This window comes from Myxocyprinus asiaticus, chromosome 42, assembly GCF_019703515.2.
Source record: "Myxocyprinus asiaticus isolate MX2 ecotype Aquarium Trade chromosome 42, UBuf_Myxa_2, whole genome shotgun sequence".
In the NCBI taxonomy this organism is placed as follows: domain Eukaryota; kingdom Metazoa; phylum Chordata; class Actinopteri; order Cypriniformes; family Catostomidae; genus Myxocyprinus; species Myxocyprinus asiaticus.
Genome location: NC_059385.1, coordinates 14,536,753 through 14,558,423, shown reverse-complemented (window position 1 = coordinate 14,558,423; position 21,671 = coordinate 14,536,753). Strand labels below are relative to the sequence as shown.

The window sequence follows — 21,671 nt, the reverse complement described above, 5'->3', positions numbered from 1 at the left end:
TAGTTCCCCCAAAAGAAAATTCTCTCATCATTTACTCACCCTCATGCCATACCAGATGTGTATCTTTCTATCTTTCTTCTGCAGAACACAAATGAAGATTTTAGAAAAATATTTCAGCTCTGTAGGTCCATACAAAGCAAGTAAATGGTGACCAAAACGTTGAAGCTCCAAAAAGCACACAAAGGTGGCATAAAAGCAATCTATACAACTCCAGTGATTTAATCCATGTCTTCTGAAGCAATATAATTGGTTTTGGGTGAGAGCAGACCAAAATGTAACTCATTTTTTACTGTACATCTTGCCATATAAGCACAATCATGATGTCACGCTTGATTACACTTCCTAGTGCCATCTAGCACTCTGTGCATACGTCATGTACTAGAAATGTGCTTTTTGGAGCTTCAAAGTTTTTGGTCACCATTCACTTGCATTTTATGGACCTACAGAACTGAAATATTCTTCTGAAAATCTTTGTGTACTGCATAAGAAAGTCATACACATCTGGGATGGCATAAGGGTTAAGTAAATAAGAGAATTTTCATTTTTGTGTAAAACCGAGTAAATGTAATGATAAACAATAGCGATGCACCGATGTGTCATTCACCAAACTATCGGTATTGGCAAATGTTGTTCTAAATAATCGGATATCGGCATTGGCATACAAGTTTGGAATTGGTGCATCCCTACTATAAGTTATTACACTTTTATGTACATGCCATTGACTTTCATATAAAATTGTGTGTTGCTATAAATGTAGTCATTATATTGACCTATTGGCCACCCTGCTTTCTAGATATCGGTATCAGCCACAAAAAATAAATAAATAAATAAATAAATCATATTGGTCGATCATTTAAAAAAAAGTATTAAAACGTGTTTATATTGGCCACCCTGCTCTCTAGATATTGGTTTTGGCAATGGTCATAAAAAAAAATTCATATAGATCAAACATTTTTGATATATATAGTTTGTACAGCTTGATAAACTCAATTGTAAGGCATGTATTGCAAAAATGCACTTGAACATAGCAAACAAACCTTATTAACAAGCATTTATTTGAGAGCTCAACTGACATTACATGGTGTATGTGTTACTTCCCATTTTAGACTGTTTTTTTACTGTGGTTAGATAAAGATCACTGTGAACTTAAACAGTGAGTTTCAACTACAGGGACAATACGAGAGGAAAGAGATACGATGAAGTGAGGAACCCATTAGCAAGTTCATACCTCCTTACGGTGCTTGTGTGACCAATACACATGAGATTTCCTCAAACAAAAGATTCAGATGCAGTGTATTACAGTAAGCCAAGTGGTTCGTTCATATATGCATTGTCTTAAAGGGACAGGATTACATGCATGTAAGTCAAAGTAACATAGCACGCTTACTTATCACGGTACCATCAAGGAATTTAACTTTCCCTCCTGCTGGCACTTTCCCAGACCGTCCATTCAACCATCACTATGAAGCATTTCTCATTAAATATTAAGAACGGCCACAGAAACTTGCCTTTTCTGGGCCAACTCGAGCAGTTATTCCGTTATGCTGACCTATACTGCTTTTGGAGTGTTAATGCATTTAGCACATTTCTGAGGGTGAGCTTTGCTTTTCCACAAATCAGGGCAAGTCAAAGACACTTCTCCAATACTCTGAGCCTTGCTAGTTTGAGCAGATAAATTCAGCACCTCATATAAATGCTTGACTTTTCAAAGATGTCAGCACATTATTTTTTTCTACTATTAATGACCTACAGGAACTCCCAGTGCTGATCCTTCTATGTCCAGGGAAAAACGGCACTTTGCTCAGCATAAAACTCTCGTGCCCTACGATAGCAGAAGGCTTGAGGAAGAGCGGGAAAGGATACGCAATGTGCTGAGGCTTGCAACGCACTGCCACTGTCCTCCATAACAGGAAGCAGGGATCCATTGTCTAGAAAGCTAACTCAACATGTTAAGAACTGTGACCATATGAGCATAGGTGGCATGTGACTTGCTTAGCAGGTTCAGTGTGGATAGCAGAGTGGGAAATGTATGGGAAAGGAAAAACGTTGAATGAACACATACACAAACTCCTAACGTTGTTCCAATGATTTTCCTTCTTTCGTGGAACATTAAAGGAGATGTTACTCAGAGTGTAAGCCTCAGTCACCATTCACTTTCACTGTGTGTATATATATATATATATATATATATATATATATATATATATATATATATATATATATATAATTAAAAAATGGCAAGCAAATGGTGACAGAGACTAAAATACTGCTTAACATCTCCTCTTGTGTTTATGTAATATGGGTTTGGAAAAACATAGGAGTGACAGAATTTTCATTTTTGGGTGAATATCCTGTTTTGTGTCATTTTGTGATGTGTAGAGACAGTCAGTGCTCAGCAGTCCAAAATGGATAACGGATATCCACCTGCACAAGACAGTCATGTGTGATCAGCAGGTTAAGAGTTCAAAGATCAAATACATTAGCAGGCCTTCAAGGTAACACTTTAAATGGCAACACACAGGCATAAAACACACACTATCCTTCTGCAGATCACCTGACTTACCCATGTAAGATGCTTATGTTACTTTCATTACCATGGAGTACAATACTAGCAATTTGCATTAAAAAAGAGAATGTGCAGGCATTTCAATGGACTTGCTGCTCACATCAAAAAAATTATATTTTACATTGCATTAGAATTAGGGATGTTCCAGGGTGGTCGACTAATCATTCAACAACTGACTAGTCAATTAGTGGGGTCGACTAGTAACATTAATATTTTTAGTGGTGGTGGTTATAATGGGAGACGCAATTCTCAAATTAAACGATAGACAACTTCCTATAGAGCGTTTTTGCATGATGATAGCTTACTGTGCTTAACAGTTAGCACAGTATAACCCTCTACAAGTAGTTGAATCTCTTTAATGCCTTAAGTTTAGTCCATTTATGCACCGCTGCTGTTTCAGCCATCAAGTGCTGCATCAACAATTCATTTCCAGACGATCACTGTCGGACGTTAAATTCTCTGCTGTGAGTAATGTTCCTGTATCTGTGAGGTGATTAAAGATTAAAGTCTTGTGCTGATTCTGTCTGACACTGCTGAAATAAATATTTGCGGTAAAAAGGTGTAAACTGCTTGATGTCGTGAATGATGTATCGTACAGTTCTGTGCATTTGAATGTGCAGTGAGGACCACCCTGATACTCTGGATCCACTGAAGCGTGTCATTATGCGTTCAGGATGAACATAAGCCGCTCTGTATTGGAGCCTTTCTTATTTCTTGCTTTGATAGCTTTGTGCAATAATATGTAATAGTCATTTAGTCTATTTATTAGTTGAATATCCATTAGTTACCGTGTTGAAGTGCTGCGCATAAGGCCCATGTATACTTAGATTTTGCGGGTTCCAGATTGGCTCGTGCCCAGCCGACCGCGTTGCCTTTCTGAGAATACTTTTCTGACCATGAACTAGAGCGGTGTTCAAAATATCGATTCTGCGATATATCGTCATGTGCTCCTTGCCGATGCATGTATTGATTCAGCTGTGCCCATATCAATACCGCAGCAAACTGCAAGTTTGAGTGCAGCCTATTAAGCGGCAAAATTGCTTTCAATCACCTGAGCAGTAGTAGACCACTGCATTTAAATTAGATGAGACTCTTACTACCACAGCCAAAACTTGAAACTGAAATATATGTGCATTTTGGCTTTTTCCCCTGTACCCGGCAGACAACACTTGCTCAATATCCAAATACTTCAAAATGAAAGTATTGCGTAGTGTGTAACAGGACGAACCTCTATCTACCAGTACATAAAGCTGACCATATGCGCTTCTTTTACTCTCAAACAGGGTATGAAATTAACCAGTACTTTTTATAAGGTAATTAAGCTCATTTTCTCACCGACCTGTTCATTTTGGACCTGTTTGCACCTGTGTTTAGTGCTATCCACTGATCGGATATCCCGTGATGGATGTTAATACCAAGTCTAAACAAGGTTTACATTTGACAAGAGATGCCATTGTTTAGACACAAAGACACGTTCAGAGTTGTGAATAGCCTATACTGTATACTGTACAGTAAATGAATGGGTGTAGAAAAAGATATGCAGTGGAGACATCATGGATATCAAATGTGAGGGTGAGTTAGACAAACTATATGAAGAAATTAAAATTGCATGTCTTTTTACTTTTTAAATTTGCACAGCATATTTTGCACTGCCATCTGTGACCTGTGTATTTATGAATGTGTTCTACAAAAAGGGTAATAAAATGGGTTCTATTAAAGTTAATTACAATTTCCTGTAATGATTATTATACAAATCTTCATTTGAATACAAGGACAGTGTGTAGTTGTGTTTGACTTGTGTTATGTTGTTTAATCCTAGAGGCCTTGACTTACCTGTTGCACACTTTAAAAACAGGATTTGATTTTAAACCAGAATATTTTAATCTATAGTAAGGGAAGGGTAACACAAAACACTTTGAAAGCATAAAGAAGAAAGGGCCAATGAAAGTAATTTACTTTTCTGTAGGGTTGAAACATTTAGTCGACGTTATCGACAATAAAAAAAAATTCGACCAAAATTTACGTTGTCAAAGAGTCGTTTGATCTTAACATAACATAAGATCATATGAAACTCTAACGATTGCACACAAGAGCAGCACTGCAGCTCGTGCCTGACTGAGGAAAGGAAGAAAACACATCTCACAGTCCAGATGCACTCTAAACTTTCCAAACAGCTTCAGGTGATGTAGATCACAAAGTATGAGGGAATTATAATGCAAAAATACAAAATAAGTAAATACTGAAGCACTCTTGTTGTGGAATAAGCAGAGCCGGAGCTGCCGCTCAGCTTAAGCAAAACTTGCGTGTCGAGCGTCTTTAAAGGAAACACCCCGGCGTTACATCTTTAATGCAGTTCTATTTAATGCGTTATAGCTTTATTACAGTTAAAATAATAAGGAAACTGGCATTTCTCTGTGCGGTCAGCGCCTCTTCTATGAGTTGCGCTAAGTGTCCCGATCTAAGGGGGAGAGATTGAAACTGTCGCGGAGACGCTCATCCCTCGAGTGCGCGCGCTTAATGCAGCTAGATTATAACACGATGGCAACTTATTGAATCAGAATATATGTGTCACTGTGCATTTCTTATCGTGAAGAAAACTGGCAATACGCAGCTTTATTAATAAGAGAGAGTTTGTTTTTTTGTGAGTTAAAATTGGACTGAAGTGAACAGAAAGGTGAGAGGGGTAGTCTTCGCCTCATTAGACACTGCAAAAAAAATATTTTTTTATTTGTTTTGGCATATATATATATATATATATTTTTCCCTCCCAATTTGGAATGCCCAATTCCCAATGTGCTTTTTTTAGTCCTCGTGGTTGCGTAGTGATTCGCCTCAGTCCGGGTGGTGGAGGAGGACAAATCTCAGTTGCCTCCGTCAACCCGCGCATCTTATCACGTGGCTTGTTGAGTGCGTTGCCACCGCGGCAACCACGCTCGATTCACCAGGCGCCCCACCGAGAACGAACCACATTATAGCGACCACGAGGAGGTTACCCCATGTGAATCTACCCTCCCTAGCAACCAGGCCAATTTGGTTGCTTAGGAGACCTGGCTGGAGTTCCAATTTTAAATGGAAAACAAGACAAAAACACTTGATAACAATAGGATTTTTTTGTAGTGATATTTTTACTGAATTAAACATAACAAAAAGAATTTTTTTCCTGTAATTCAGTGAATGTCATTTAGAGATATTTTTAAAAGATGATTTTGTCCTCTTTATTGTTATTAAGCACATTTAATACAACCTTTTAAGTAAGGGCACAAGTTGAATAGTCGGTTTAGAACTAATGATTAATTGTTGCAATAATCGCCCGAATAGTCAAATAATCATTCTAATAATCGTTAGATTAGTCGATTATCAAAATAATCATTAGTTGCAGCCCTACTTTTCAGTAACATAATTATTTATTTTGCTTTTCTTACCTTTATGGACCTTTTGAGTTTTGGTTGGAGCAAATGAAAGTTTACTATAAACAAATGTTTTAACACAGAAGTACGCTCAGGAGAAATTCAGTTCCTAAACAACATACATCGTGATACGTATCGTATCGTGGCCTCTGTATCGTGATGCGTATCATATCATAACTTTGTTGGTGATACACAGCTCTACCATGAACTAATAGGAACACATTCAACGTGCACAGCCGAGGACCATGTGTGCGAGTCAAGAAAATATAGGCGGTCAAGCCACGCGGCTATGCTGATGACGCGATTTGCGTCACACATACTGTGCGTGGAGCAATCCGCAACACGCACACCCGAAGTATACTCTGGCCTTTAGCATCCAAATGCCTGTCTGAAAAGCGTCCGATCGAGGTTACTTGAATGTAGCGGAGCCTAATTATGCATGATTACCCTTAACACCAACTAGTCGTTCAAACAACCGACCGACTAGTTCTATTCCGGGTTCAATACAAGTTAAGCTCAATCAACAGCATTTGTGGCATAATATTGATTACCACAAATTTATTCTGACTCGTTCCTCCTTTAAAAAAAAAAAAAAAAAGCAAAAATCTGGGTTACAGTGAGGCACTTACAATGGAACTGAATGGGGCCAATCCGTTTCAAAAGTATAGCCACAAGACGTAAACAATATGCGTGTTAACATGACTTTAGTGTGATAAAATCCCTTACTAACATTTCTGTGTAGTTATATCCAATTTTACAACTTGACGTAACGATGTAATGTCAACAAATCCTAAAAGGACTGTAAAAATTATGATTTAAACAACTTCACAGATCAAATAATTCATGAGATTTAACAGAAAAATTTAAGTGCTTATATATATATATACACAATTATAAGCCTCACATTTCTGCCTTTAAACTCTCAAAAAATTGGCCCCATTTACTTCCATTGTAAGTGCCTCACTGGAATCTTGATTTTTGCTTTTTTTAAAGGACGGATGAGTCAAAATTAATGTTTGTGTAAATCAGCCTTATGCCGCAAATGCTGCCAATTGAGTTTAACTTAGATTGAACATGATATGTTTCTTTAATTACAAAAATTGGTAGATTTGCACATACCTTATTAGAATAAAGTGGACATGCACGGCCTTCTTGAAACATGGCCTGGTTTTTACAGCTCGCAATGCTTAAGCAAAGCAACTGTATTGAACCAAGCTATTTTTCAACTGACTTGAAGTGGTAAGGGTAAGAATATTTGACATATAAAAATGTGAGGTGGAAACCCAAACCATAATCCATGCATGTTCAATCTATGGTTAAGTTTTGGTGTCTAGACCCCAGTTCTAAAAACATACCCATCTTTACACTACCCATTTGCCTGAGACTGTGAGATCTCTGTATGTGTGAGATGTTTCAGTCACAAACCATAAAAAATTCCTGCTGCCATCAACAACATGAGTGGGGCTTCATAAAAGCACATCCACGTACCATTTACAGCATTATGTCATCGACTCCCAAATGTACCCTGACCAATAGCTGGCAATTCACTTGAAAAGTGGTGAAAAAACCACCAAAGGGGTCAAACTTCTCTGCCTTTCAATCACAAAACATGGCCAACTTCTACAGCATATAACAAACACATGACTATCACTTGCATTAACTCATGATGCATGCCGCTGATAATAATACGGCAATACTGACCGATCAGAATAAAAGGACAGATGAAAAAGCATGACAAATAAAAAGCACAGACCATTTGCAGACCAGGCTCTGCGTAAATATGATGTTTAACAATAGCTAATAGAGCCAGCTGCAGGACTGTTTGTCATGAAGGCTAAAATGTCCTGTGTCAAGGACACAGATACTGCACTTCATACATTGATATACAGTTTCTGCCCCCACTGTAGTATATGTGATTGCATTATGCTATTGTGGCCCAAACAGAACGACTCAATGTAAAAATATATATCCCAGAATGATGTGTAGAGTTGCAAAGCAATGCATCAGTTAAGAGCAAATAATAAGGAATTGCACAAGCATAATGTGACACTTCCAAAAAGGTGCCGCACACGGCGATTAATAGGCGGGGCGTTTACACCTGCTACCTTTAGCAGGTAATCTCGACGTCTCATTCAAAACCGGTCTTGTTACATTACTTGGAATAAATCAAAATTAATTCCTTCTGTTTCATACAGCAATTCATACAAAATACGCGTCTCTTCTTTCAAAGTTTTCCTCTGTGCTTGATTTTTATTTATGTATTTATTGACAAAACAAGACGGCAAACCAGCTGGCTGGTGTTAGATAACCACTGCGACTATAAACCTTGTCCATATAATTTCAGTTTAGCTACTTGAATTTTCAAGCCATACACCCATTCCAAGCTAGCTTACAGTTTCAATACAGCACTCCATTTACAACCAGCTAACTTAACCAAACCCCCTTACTCAAGAACAGAATGAACGAATAGAGCGCACAAAAATGTTGTCAGTATTGGCAACTCGCTAGGTTTTGAGACACAGTCAGGATTTTTATTATTCAGCTTGTTTAAACCGATTGAAGCTAAGCTAACTCCCCTGCTGCTGCTGCTACTACTACAGCAGCTGATGGGAAGTCAAATTCATCCGTGAGTAGGTTTACTACAACGGACTATTCAAAATAACCCCAGTGTTTACAATATAACCCCAATCAGTCAATTATCTGGCGATGTTTTAAGTCCTTACCTGCAGGTGCTCCTGGAATCTGATGGGCAGGATTTGAGCCATGATGATGGTGGTTCCTCTCTAATTCCTGCTATTATTTCTACCTAACCTAATCTAAACTACTCCAGAGCCGGGGATGAATGGAGGTGCTCTTTTGTTTGTTTTTTGGGTGGGGAAGATGAGCCGGGAATGTGTTGGGTTACTCTAGTCGCCCGCTGAATGTAAATGAGGCGCTTCAACTCCAGAATGTCAATCGCCGCTGCGAGGTACACTAGCAACCTGCAATGGCGGCGGAACCCGTCCGGTGGAGAATCGCACCGGAAACAGCCGTAGACCTCAGTGGAGGCGGAGGGATATGAGCGCTGTGGGGAAGAGGGAGTTGCATTTTCTTATAACATTAAAATGTCGCCATTCGGGGGTAAAATTCATTTATAAATATGTTTACGGTGTAAAAACAATATATATTTTTTAACATTAGAGGGTTTAATGAGGTAAGTTTGAACGTAAAGGCTGCGCGCGATGGAAATACGAAGGTACTAGTTCTTTGCGATTCGCCCTTTGATTTTTGCCACATCATTCGTCCTCGTGAATTGACGTCAGTTCCGATGTTATTTCTTATGTTACGTTTTATTTGCAGTGAAGTTTCCCTATTTTTTATGCAGAGATATGGAATATTAGTGTTAGTGTGGCTGGCGAGTGACATAAGTATATTTGAGTTTACCTGATTCATTTAAAGGAATAGTTCGCTCAAAAATGAAAATTGTCACACCGTTTTCTCATCCTCATGCCATCCCAGATGTGTATGACTTTCTTCTGTAGAACACAATGAAGATTTTTAAAAGACTATTTCAGCTGCAAGAGAATGGTGGCCAGAACCTTGAAGCTCCAAAAAGCACATAAAGGCAGCATAAAAGTAATCCGTACAACTCCAGCGGTTAAATCCATAGCATCAGAAGCAATATGATAGGTGTAAGTGAGAAAAAGATCAGTATATAAGTCCTTTTTCATTATAAATCTTCGCCTTTGACCAGCCCCGACCAGTAGGTGGCGATATGCACGAAGAATAAGAATCGCCAAACAAACAAAAGAAGAAGAATGTGAAAGTGAAAGTGGAGATTTAGAGTAAAAATACTTAAATATTTATCTGTTTCTCACTCACACCTATAAATTAGCTTCTAAAGATATGGATTAAACCACTGGAGTCGTATGGATTACGTTTATGCTGCCTTATGTTAACTTAACAGTTCTGACCACCATTCACTTGCAATGAATGGACCTACAGAGCTGAGATATTCCTCTACAAATCTTCAAATGTGTTCTGCTGAAGAAAGTCATACACATCTCTGATGGCATGAGGGTACGACTGATGAGAGAATTTTCATTTGTGAGTGAACAGTACCTTTAAGTTTAGCATAAGGTTTTAATTAGTATTTGTTGCACGCATCTGGTAAAGTGGCAGTGATTTTCTTTTTCAGATTTTTTTTTTTTTTTTTTTTTTTTAAAAGCCCTCTTGATTGTGCATGAAAACAAATAAAAAAGAGGTAGTAGATGCATATACAAATAGATATATGTGTAAAGGGAGCATACAAAATGAACAAATATATAAAACAGTACATAGTGCAAATTATGTGTGTCTATTGTGTAGTGCTCTGATCTAACTTAAAATAAAAATTGCTACCATATATGTGTATATGAGAACTATATGGTCTTCAACAGTGCATCTGTACAAAGGATTTCATTATTTGGAGGGCTGTCCTGGATTTCCCCAGGTGCCTGAGGTAATAAATGCACTGCCACTTCCCGATCAAGCTGTTATGCATCCACACCGTTTACACATACTCATATGTTATCCAGGTTTCATGTAGTTCTTTCTCTCAGTCAGGAGTCACATTGATTATGAGGGAGTTCTTGTTACTTCCCCATTTTCTTCCAAAGTCCACTTTCAACTCTTTGGTATTGCTTGCGTTTAGTAAATATATGTCCTGTCCGTCCTGACACCACCATGTCAGAGTCTCCACCTCTTCCAGATAGGCCTTTTCCTCAACAAACCTAACAGCAAGTTCCACAGTTGTGTGTACAGGAAGTACTGTACATTTCAAGGCTTCAATGGAGCCAGCCCTTATTTATGAAACTGTCTGAATTAACAAACTGACTAATGTTGAAAATTCTGATTGTCTATGGAGAGCAGACTTCACTCAATAGAATGAGGTGACATGCCTCAAAGAGATTTTGTTATATAAAAAAGACAAATAAATTAAAATTAATTAGAAGAGAAGGGAATAGTTTAATGAAAAGTGTGGGAGAACTCAGAACTATATATACAGGTGCATCTCAATAAATTAGAATGTCGTGGAAAAGTTCATTTATTTCAGTAATTCAACTCAAATTGTGAAACTCGTGTATTAAATAAATTCAATGCACACAGACTGAAGTAGTTTAAGTCTTTGGTTCTTTTAATTGTGATGATTTTGGCTCACATTTAACAAAAACCCACCAATTCACTAATAAATTCTAATTTATTGAGATGCACCTGTGTGTATATATATATATATATATATAAAATAAAAAAAACAGTGATGACATACTAAAGTTCTCTCATAATTTTCACCCCTCATGCCATCCCTGATGTGTATGACTTTCTTTATTCTGGAGAACACAAAGACTTTTAGAAGAATTTCTCAGCTCTGTAAGTCCATACAAAACAAGTGAATGGGTACCAACATTTTAAAGCTCCAAAAAGCACATTAAGGCAGTACCCACTTCTTAAGACACAGATTAAACTACAGGAGTAGTAGCATTTTTATGCTGCCTTTATGTGCTTTTTTGGAGCTTCAAAGTTTTGGTCACCATTCACTTGCATGTATGGACCTACACAGCTATCATTACTTTTTAATATATTACAAAATATAACAATTGCAATGATGGAAACACATGTTATTCTGTTTGTTTTGGTGACATTTGGACTTAAGGTACTATTGGCATTGACCAGTACACTATATATCAGCAACCTTCTTGCAAGTACAAGGAAGACTGTGGATCCACACACAATAGTATAAGCCAACAGAAAAGGGTGTGGGAAAAGTGAAGTGAATTCTTAAGCAATGCCTCTGTCTGTAATTATAGTCATGAAGTGGAGTCATTTCTTCTTAAACTTGGTTAGAGTTTGAGAACAGTTTGCTGTGCTCAGAGTTGAGGAAGGTGTGGCCAACATACTGAACTTGTTGAACTTAGAGGAAAAAATCAGTGCCACTAGTGCATTTTCACAAACATTATACATTTCAAAATAGCATAGCAGGATTCCTTGAGAGAATGGGCAAATAAAAAAAAAAAACCTAAAAAAAAACTTCAATGCACTAAGTTTTCTCCAATTTTGCCAGTCATGTACTGTCTAGTAAACAAGTCAAATATTTCATGCTCCCAATTCAAAGTGTGCAATTATACTGTAATTAAATATTACGTCATGATGCCACCTAGTGGTTTCTTAACAAAATTACAGCATCAAAAAATTAAAAGTTCCAAATTTTTTAATGTTGAAAAATGTTTTTAATGTTATCCATAATTTAAGTGGTCTATGCAATACATAATAACTTACTGTGAATAAATAAAACATTTGGTCACTGAAACTATCACAAAAACATTACGTAAAGTGTTATCAAATTACAATAATCCCATTTAACATAAATACAAATACAGCAAATATTACCATTACCATAAAAATTTAAATGCATGAAAATGACCTAATCCAAAATGTACGAATTTACCTTACACACGCTCTATTACAAATAATCTAAAGTGCAAACAGTTAATGTTATCTTTCTTTAAAAAAGTAGACAAGTCAAGTCAAAAGAGTGACAATAGAACTACAAAAATACATTATAAAAAATTTGGTCAGTCATCTTAGTTGTAACTTAAAAAAAAAAAACACTTTTCAATTGAACAACCCTCACACTAACACCAATAAACTAACAGTTGCAGTGGTCACTGAAGCTGGTGTGTTCAGTAAGGGTGCTTTACTAGTATCCATGCTTGCTGTGGTATACATGCTGGACCCAGCTGTGTGGCTTAAATGAATGGTTGGGTCTACAAGGTGGGCGAATCATGTAGTGTGGCCTTGGAAGGTAGTGCCCTTTTCCTGGGCTGAATTTCCTCCTTGGTACAGGCTGCCACACTGGGGCACTGGGATACATAAGCTGTACAAAGAAAATAGAAAGGCAAAAATAGTTAGAACCACTGCTTGAAAAGGTTCAGCACAAGTTAATCTGCCCCAGAGGTTTTAGCCGGCCAAAAAATTCTCAGCTGAATCTGAACTTTTTACCTTTTTTAGTAGAAAAATTATTTGCCCCCTTCCTGATTTCTTCTATTTTTGTGTATTTTTCATACTAAATTGTTTTAGATCTTCAAACAAGATATAACATAAAACAAAGGCAACCTGAGTAAACACAAAATACAGTATTCAAATATATATATTTTTTTATTGAAGCAAAAAAGTTATCCAACACCTATATCACCCACTAACTACCCCCTTAAACTTAATTGCTGGTTGTGCCTCTTTAGCAGCAAAAACTGCAACAAAACGCTTCCAATAACTGGAGATCAGTCTTTCACAACGCTGTGGTGGAATTTTGGCCCACTCATCTTTGCAGAACTGCTTTAGTTCAGCCACATTGGAGGGTTTTTGAGCATGAAATGCCTGTTTAATGTCCTGCCAAAGCATCTCAATTGGGTTCAAGTCAGGACTTTGACTAGGCCACTCCAAAACTTTAATTTTGCTTCTTTTGAGCCATTCAGAGGTGGACTTACTCCTATGCTTTGGATCATTGTCTTGCTGTATAATCCAGTTGCACTTGAGCTTCAACTCACGAAGTGATGATCGGATGTTCTCCTTTAGGATTTTCTAGTAGAGAGCAGAATTCATGTTTCCCTCAATTATTGCAAGTCGCCCTGGTGCTGAAGCAGCAAAGCATCCCCACACCATCACACTACCACCACCATGCTTGACCGTAGGTATGATGTTCTATATGTGGTTCTAATTCTGTGTTTGAATTGCACCAGATGTAACAGGACCCCTGTCTTCCAAACAGTTCCACTTTCGATTCATCAGTCCACAGAACATTCACCCAAAAGGTTTGAGGATCATCAAGGTGTGTTTTGGCCAAATTCAGACAAGCCTTTAATGTTCTTCTGGGTTAGCAGTGGTTTTGCCTCACCACTCTTCCATGGATGGCATTTTTGTCCAGTGTCTTTCTGATAGTGGAGTCACGAACAGTTTATTAATGCGAAAGAGGCCTGCAGTTCCTTGGAAGTTGTCCTTGGCTTTATTGAGACTTCCTGGATGAGTCGTCGCTGTGCTCTTTGAGGAATTTTAGAAGGTCGACCACTTCTGGTAAGGTTCACTACTGTGCAAAGTTTTCTCCATTTGGAGATAATGGCTCTCAGTGTGGTTCTTTGAAGTCCCAAAGTCTTTGAAATAGCTTTTTAACCCTTCCCAGACTGATGCATTTCAATCACCTTTTTCCTCATCATTTCTGAAATTTATTTTGACCGTGGCATAGTGTGCAACTGGGTGAGACATTTTAGCCAAATTCATGCTGCTGAGAAAGTTCTATTTAGGTGTTGGTTTGATTGAACAGGGCTGGCAGTAATCAGGCCGGGTGTGTCTAATCCAGCTGAACACCATTATGAATGCAGTTTCATAGATTTTGGGATTTAGTAACTATGTGGGCAAATACTTTTTCACACAGGCCTAGTTGGTGTTGGATAACTTTTTTTGCTTCAATAAATAACATCATTTAAAAACTGTATTTTGTGTTTACTCAGATTGCCTTTGTTTTCTGTTAGATTTTGTTTGAATTTTTGAAAAAATTTAATATGAGATATACACAAAAACAGAAGAAATCAGGATGGGGGCAAATACTTTTTCATAGCACTGTAGTTATTTAAACCTATAGGTAACAGCTGATGCTAAACAACATTTTTTATGATATTTTTAGTACCTGGTATGGGGGGTGGTTATAGAATGATGGGGTGAACTGAGGCTCTCTAAAGCTGGTGTCCTCATCCGAGGAGGATCCAGAGTGGTAATCCGATGTGACCCTCTCCACAGCACTTGTCACTTTCTTAGTCACATCCTCTTTATCATCATCGTCATCACTTGAGAAACTGGCCACAGTAAAGCCATGGTTCTTCTCACCATACCTGTGCAGCCATTTCAGAAGAAGGGAAATCAGCACAGGACCATACACATGTAAATAATAGTGATGTAAATTGTAAGGAATTCTGGTCCCTATTGCGATTCCTCATAGATTCTTTAGGTTATTTTGAGGAAGACATTTTTGGAAATAAGAAATGAAATATGATCTTAGATTTGATGGGAATAAATTACTTGTGTTTCATTAAGTGAATCTGGCTTATTTAAAAAGAATTGACTCACAAGATTAATTTGTTTGGGAATTGGACTACACTAGTCATGCTGTAGATTCAGCAGTGGTGGCGCTAAATAGTAGTGAAGGAAACACTATCAAGAGTATTCTTAGTCTGTCTTCCATCTATTTCGGTGAAAGAACGCACGTTAGAGAGTCTTGAAAGTCATTCTGTTCTGGTATTGCTATAAAAATGAAACCGGTTCCTAGTAAATAAATAGAAATACTTTTTACTGAAAAATATGGTTTTCCTAAGTTATAAAAGCAAGAATTTGTTTAAAAATCTAGTTTAATATGTGTCAAGTTCATAGAAATGTAATCTTCGAGTCAATGTATAAAAAACATTTATAGAATTTTCTACAATAAATATATATATTGTTTCTTTCATCACATTCCCAGGAGGGTCAGAAGTTTAAATACACTTTGTTGGTATTTGGGGTCATTGTTCATTTGGTAGACCTATTTGCAACTGAGCTTTAACTTCCTGGCTGATGTCTTGAGATGTTGCTTCAATATATCCACATAATTTTCCTTCCTCATGATGCCAGCTATTTTGTTTAGTGCACCAGTCCCTCCTGCAGCAAAGCACCCCCACAACATGATGCTGCCACCCCCATGCTTCACGGTTGGGGTGGTGTTCTTCGGCTTGCAAGCCTCACCCTTTTTCCTCCAAACAAAACCATGATCATTATGGCCAAACAGTAAAAGGTTTGTTTCATCCGACCAGAGAACAATTCTCCAAAAAGTAATATCTTTGTCCCCATGTGCACTTGCAAACTGTAGTCTGGCTTTTTATGGTGGTTTTTGAGCAGTGGGTTCCTTACTGAGCAGCCTTCAGGTTATGTCGATATAGGACTTGTTTTACTGTGGATATAGATACTTGTCTACCTGTTTCCTCCAGCATCTTCACAAGGTCCTTTTCTGTTGTTCTGGGATTGATTTGCACTTTTCGCACCAAACTACATTCATCTCTAGGAGACAGAGTGCGTCTCCTTCGTGAGTGGTATGATGGCTGTGTGGTCCCATGGTGTTAATTCTTGTGTATTATTGTTTGTACAGATGAACGTGGTACCTTCAGGTGTTTGGAAATTACTCCCAAGGACTTGTGGAGGTCCACAATTTTTTTTTCTGAGGTCTTGGCTGATTTCTTTTGATTTTCCCATGATGTCAAGCAAAGAGGCACTGAGTTTGAAGGTAGGCCTTAAAATACATCCACAGGTACACCTCCAATTGACTCCAATTAGCCTATCTGACACTAATTGGTTAATTGCCTAAAGGCTTGACATCATTTTCAGGAAATTTCCAAGCTGCTTAAAGGCACAGTTAACTTAGTGTATGTAAACTTCTGACCCACTGGAATTGTGATATATTTAATTAAAAGTGAAAATCTGTCTGTAAACAATTGTTGGAAAAATTATTTGTGTCATGCACAAAGTAGATGTACTAAATGACATGCCAAAACTATAGTTTGCTAATATGAAATCTGTGGAGTGGTTAAAAAATGAGTTTTAATGACGTCAACCTAAGTGTATGTAAACTTCTGACTTCAACTGTAGATGTACAGGTGTACCTAATAAAGTGGCCGGTGATTGTATATACTGTATATCAAGTATCAAGACGTTTTCTCAGGGTTACACCAACCTGAACAAAATGTGCCTTTTTATAAATATGTCAAAACTTCTGATGTAATTTTATGCCAAAATTATGATTTCTTTTTTAACTTCACACAAAGTCAAGAGGGTCTAAAGGGGTCCTCTCTGTTTTATGTTTTTTTGATCATATGACAGCAAAATGCAACCTACATGACTGATTTGATGGACAAAAGTTTTTCAAATATTAATCGTGTTTAAAAAAAAAAAAAAATAATAAATTGCTTTTTTTTATTATTATTATTATTATTCTGCAATACCATGCCAACATTTATTTTTTCAAGAAATTTCAACATTTAATGAGACTTTGAAAACATGTTTGTAATAGAAGAGGTGTATTCAAGTAATTGTTTAGTGAGAACTGCATTTGTAATGTATTTTTGAATCATTTAATAAATCTGGAAAAAAAGAAGAGTCTATGTCATAGACTCATATATAGCATAGACTCAGTCCAAACTCACCTACAGCACACCTCTCCAGGGTCAACCCAAAGGGTGAGCTCTTTAGGCAGACCGAGGTCTTTGTACTGCACTCCACTCTCAACACAAGCTCTTAGCAATTCTGCATCCTCTTTATGAAACCGGTTAACTCTGATACACCTGCATAAGACAAGATTAGCACATTTTAACAATGTGAATCATAAATCTAATCATATACATAAAGAACATAGAATGTGTAATTAGGATATCAATGTATAGCCCAGTGCTGCTTATCAGACAGTTGTACCTGAATGCTTGGCCCTTGCTGGGGTTGTCTGGATACCAGTGACCCTTGTACTTTTCCTGTAGTGCCACCGTTAACCGCTCCACAAACCGATCCACTTTTTCTGCGTCCAACTTCTCAGCCTTCTTTATCAACCGCTTCAGGAAAAATACCACTGCCGCTATTTCTTTCTTCATTGTTAGCTGTTGAGCTGAAATCCTGGTCCAACGTCTGTGAAAGTAAATCCAGTGACATTTAATTATAACATTCTGTAACCAAGTAAAACTTATGCTTACACTTTCTAATATCAATATATGACAAAAATGTTTCTCCCAATAAAAATGCCCTATAAACAATACAAATGAGGGAATAAAACATTGTTTCTGCTCCCATTTTGAGATGCAGAAGAGTAATGCAAAAACTGTCAAATAAGGACACATTACAACAAAATCAAAACAATTATATTTAAAACAAAAATATATCTCACCAACATAAATCTACACATGAGCTAAAAACACAAGCTACTAATATCCTGACTGGGTATGGATACTAAACCTAGTGTGCACTGAAGCAAGTGATTAACACAAAGCTGGGCGATCAGACGGCGGGACTGAACAGCAGAATGGCGCGCTAAATACATCACTACCGTTTGAAAAACAAAACAATGAAAGTAATGGTTTACAATCTATGAGCTTTAACGGCATCAGTGTCAGTTTTCTCAAGTACATTACATATTTAAAAAGATTGTACTATTTTGAATTTCTGCGTTTTTATTGAACCGACCAAATAAGGGATAAAATTGGCTAATTTATTTTCAGAAAATAGGAATACCCTTCATCTGTTTAGTTAGTCCCTGTAAACTAAAAGAAATCAATTTTAACTATGTCTCTCAATAACATTTTTGGGTCAGTTTGTCATACAGGAATCACACAGTTGTCCAAAAATACGCTGAAATAGAGCTAACAGCGAACTTAATTAGGCCCTAAATGTCACATTTTAAAACTAGTCTCAATACGTATAATTCCAAATTAAAAAAATGTACAGAATACTACAAACATTTCACATTAATTAATAAACACTGAAACTAGCTAACTGTAGGCTAGCCGAAGTTAACGTGGCCTCGATTCCATTTTCTAACCGTTTCCTTTAATAAAACCTTCGTTCCAAATCACATTGATTTGATATTTGGAGCTTGTACAACATACTTTAATCGTAAAAGATCCCACAACAACCATACACTAAGAGATACTGACCGTGTTTTCCTTTCATCCACATGTGGTCAACTCCTGCCTGCCTGGCTTGCGCACGTCACGAGACAGTTCCAGCACAGATCCAGCACAGTTCAGTGCGACTCCCAGGTGACGTCACTTTGTCCTTTGCGCATGCTCAGAGGAAATGATTCAGGAGTCGATTCTTGCGAGTCATGTAGCGAAAGATTCATGCAGTTGGCAAATAAATGGATGTTGGTTGAAAGTGCTTTACATTCTGCACTTTTTCTTCTTCTTTTTTTAACACTTGTTCCAATTTAAAAAAAGTTACTCAGAGGTCCTTAGAGGACAAAAATGTCACGTCAAAAAACTGCCATAATACTATTATATATTAATATTATTTTCCACTTTCAATGAGTAAATTTTTTTAACCAACATCAGTCCTGATCATAACTACCAAATATTCACCCTTTAAATGCCAGTTTGTTTAATGCCACTGATGCTTTTTATGCAAAAAAAAAAAAAAAAAAAAATGAATGAATGAATTATTTTCCATATACTAAATGCTAAGGGGATTTTTATTTTTTTATTTTTTTATTTTTTGGCGTGGATTATCACAGTCTGGGATGTCAATGATTAGCAACAACATTGATTTTGATGCATTATTATTTTTTTGTGCAGTGTCAGATAAAAAAACAAAACAGTACCTTAGAGGACAAAAATGTCTGCATCAAAAAACTGCCATAAAAATATTATATATTAATATTATTTTCCACTTTCACTGACTTAGATTTTTTAACCAACATCAATCCTGATCATAACTACCAAATATTAATTCATTTTCAGGATTTTAACCCTTTAAATGCCAGTTTGTTTACATAATGCCACTGTTGTTTTTTACACACACACACACACACACACACACACACACACACACACACACACACACACACACGAATCGATTGTCTGGAATCTTCGGAGAGAGAATTAACCGCTAATCCGCCCGTGACCAAAGCTGATTTGGAACATCTCCTTGAAAAGCTTGAAGATCTTGAGAATAGAAGCCGCAGGAATAACGTTCGAATTGTTGGAATTCCTGAGCATGAGGAGGGCAGAGATATGGTGAAATTCCTAGATTAGTTTTTCCCCGAGTCTGCTCAACATAACAGGCCACAAGCTGGAAATTGAGCGAGCTCACAGAGTCCCAGCTCACAGATCTGCTGAGGGAGATAGGCCCCGATCGATTCTGGCCAGATTTCTGAGATCATCCGATAAAGATCTTGTGTTGCACCAGGCGAGGAGCAAAGGGAAGCTTTCTTGGAAGAACCATAATATTTTCTTGCTCCCGGACTTTGCGAGTTTGACAAGAGAGAAATGCGATCGGTTCAAGGAATGTAAGAAACTCTTACATCAGCGAAAGATCACTTTTGCTCTGATGTTTCTGGCCAAACTGAGAATAGAAATGAAGGATGGTCGCAAAGTATTTACATGTCCCAATCAGGCAATGTCTTTTATTAAATCAATGGGTGAGTAAACCATTGGGTGTTTCTCATGTGAGTGGGTCGACTCGCTGTACTTTGGCTTTTGAGGAAGCTGGGCATCATTTTGGTTTCTTTTTTCTTTTTGCGTTGGCTCTGCCGAGCGGCTGGAGTTTGTTTTATGAATAACACTTTTCCTTAAAGAAATTTTTGCATTGACGAAAGATTACTTTTGCATTGAAGTTCCCAGCCAGTTTGAGAGTGGACACTACAGATGACTGCAAATTATCTACATGCTCACACAAAGGATGTCTTTTATAAATTTGACAGATTGTGTAAGTCATGGTATGTACTTTTATGCGGCCTCCGAGTGAATTGACTCGACCATCTGGGGATCCGGGATGCCGGTTTTGTTTCTTTTTATATTGGTTCCGCCTAGCGGCTGGAGCTTGTTCTATTGAATAACACTCCTTTGGAACAGCTGTGGATTAATCTGTTCGTTCTTTGTGCTTATTCCTCCTGCTGGCTGGAGTTTGTTTTGTTGAGTATTTTTACGGGACATTGGAATGATTACGTCATCCGTTGAACTCATAATAGCTGGCTCACTGAACATTAATTTGTCTGTCCGAGGAATCTGAACGGTTTTATATCAGCTGGAATTTGTTTTGTGGAAGATCACACCTTTGAGACAGTTCTGTGAATGAATCTACACGTTCTTTGTGTTCATTCTTCCTATTGGCTGGGGTTTATTTTACAAAGTATTTTCTGTTATGTAATTTAGCAATCCGATGGCAAAGTTGTCGTGGGGGCTCATGGGCGTTCATGGACCTTTTGAGTTTAGAGGGATTGTCGCCGGTTGGCGCTTTCGTGCACGGGGTTAATGCGCACGTTTTTCATTTTTCTGTTTGTTTTGTTCGGGGGGAAGTTCGGGGTTTGATTGTTTCACTAATGGGGAATGTGGTCAGTATAATTTTGTTTTTGACACAATTTATTTTTTCTACTATATCAAAATGTCAAATGTTAATATGAGTGTACTATCTCTCTCCACATGGAATGTAAATGGGTTGGGGCACCCCATAAAAAGAAGGAAGGATATTACTTTTCTTAAATGTAAGAAATATGATATAGTGTTTCTTCAAGAATAAATATAGTGTTTCTTCTTTTTTATAGATCTTGAAGGGATGCTGCAAACCACTGGCACCCCTCATGATATAATATTGGGAGGAGACTTTAATCTTTTGATGGACTCAATCCTTGATCACAGTGAAGCAAATGTGCGTAAACCCCCTAGAGCAACATTGATGCTTCACAGGATGTGTAAAAATCTTGGTCTTATGGATATTTGGAGACTTTTGAACTCATCTGGTAGAGACAATAATTTTTTTCATCAGTCCATAAGATTTATTCTAGAATAGATTTATATATATATATATATATCCAAATCCCTCATTTCATCTGTTGTTGATTACTCAATTGGAAATATCTTAGTCTCAGATCATGCCCTGGTGAGTTTAGAGATGTTGCCACATATGAGAAAAAT

General features: G+C 37.4%; 2 protein-coding genes across 2 annotated transcripts in view; both read right to left on the bottom strand.

Moving 5' to 3' along the window:
• The window catches only part of LOC127432503 (clathrin heavy chain 1-like), a 51,689-nt gene extending 42,702 nt beyond the window's left edge, over positions 1 to 8,987 (bottom strand). Inside the window, exon 1 of the mRNA XM_051683648.1 lies at positions 8,697 to 8,987. Coding sequence (XP_051539608.1) covers positions 8,697 to 8,738 — 42 coding nt within the window. The 5' untranslated portion in view covers positions 8,739 to 8,987. The remainder of the gene's footprint in view (positions 1 to 8,696) is intronic.
• A 2,255-nt stretch (positions 8,988 to 11,242) lies between these two features.
• On the bottom strand, positions 11,243 to 18,813 carry LOC127432527 (protein BTG3-like). Its single transcript, XM_051683729.1, has 5 exons — positions 18,699 to 18,813; positions 17,470 to 17,676; positions 17,205 to 17,342; positions 14,669 to 14,870; positions 11,243 to 12,865 (listed from the first exon to the last, which is right to left on the bottom strand). Exons 2-5 carry the CDS (start codon positions 17,640 to 17,642, stop codon positions 12,689 to 12,691), a joined length of 690 nt encoding a protein of 229 aa, XP_051539689.1. The 5' UTR covers positions 17,643 to 17,676; positions 18,699 to 18,813; the 3' UTR covers positions 11,243 to 12,688.
• Between the last annotated feature and the right edge of the window lie 2,858 nt (positions 18,814 to 21,671).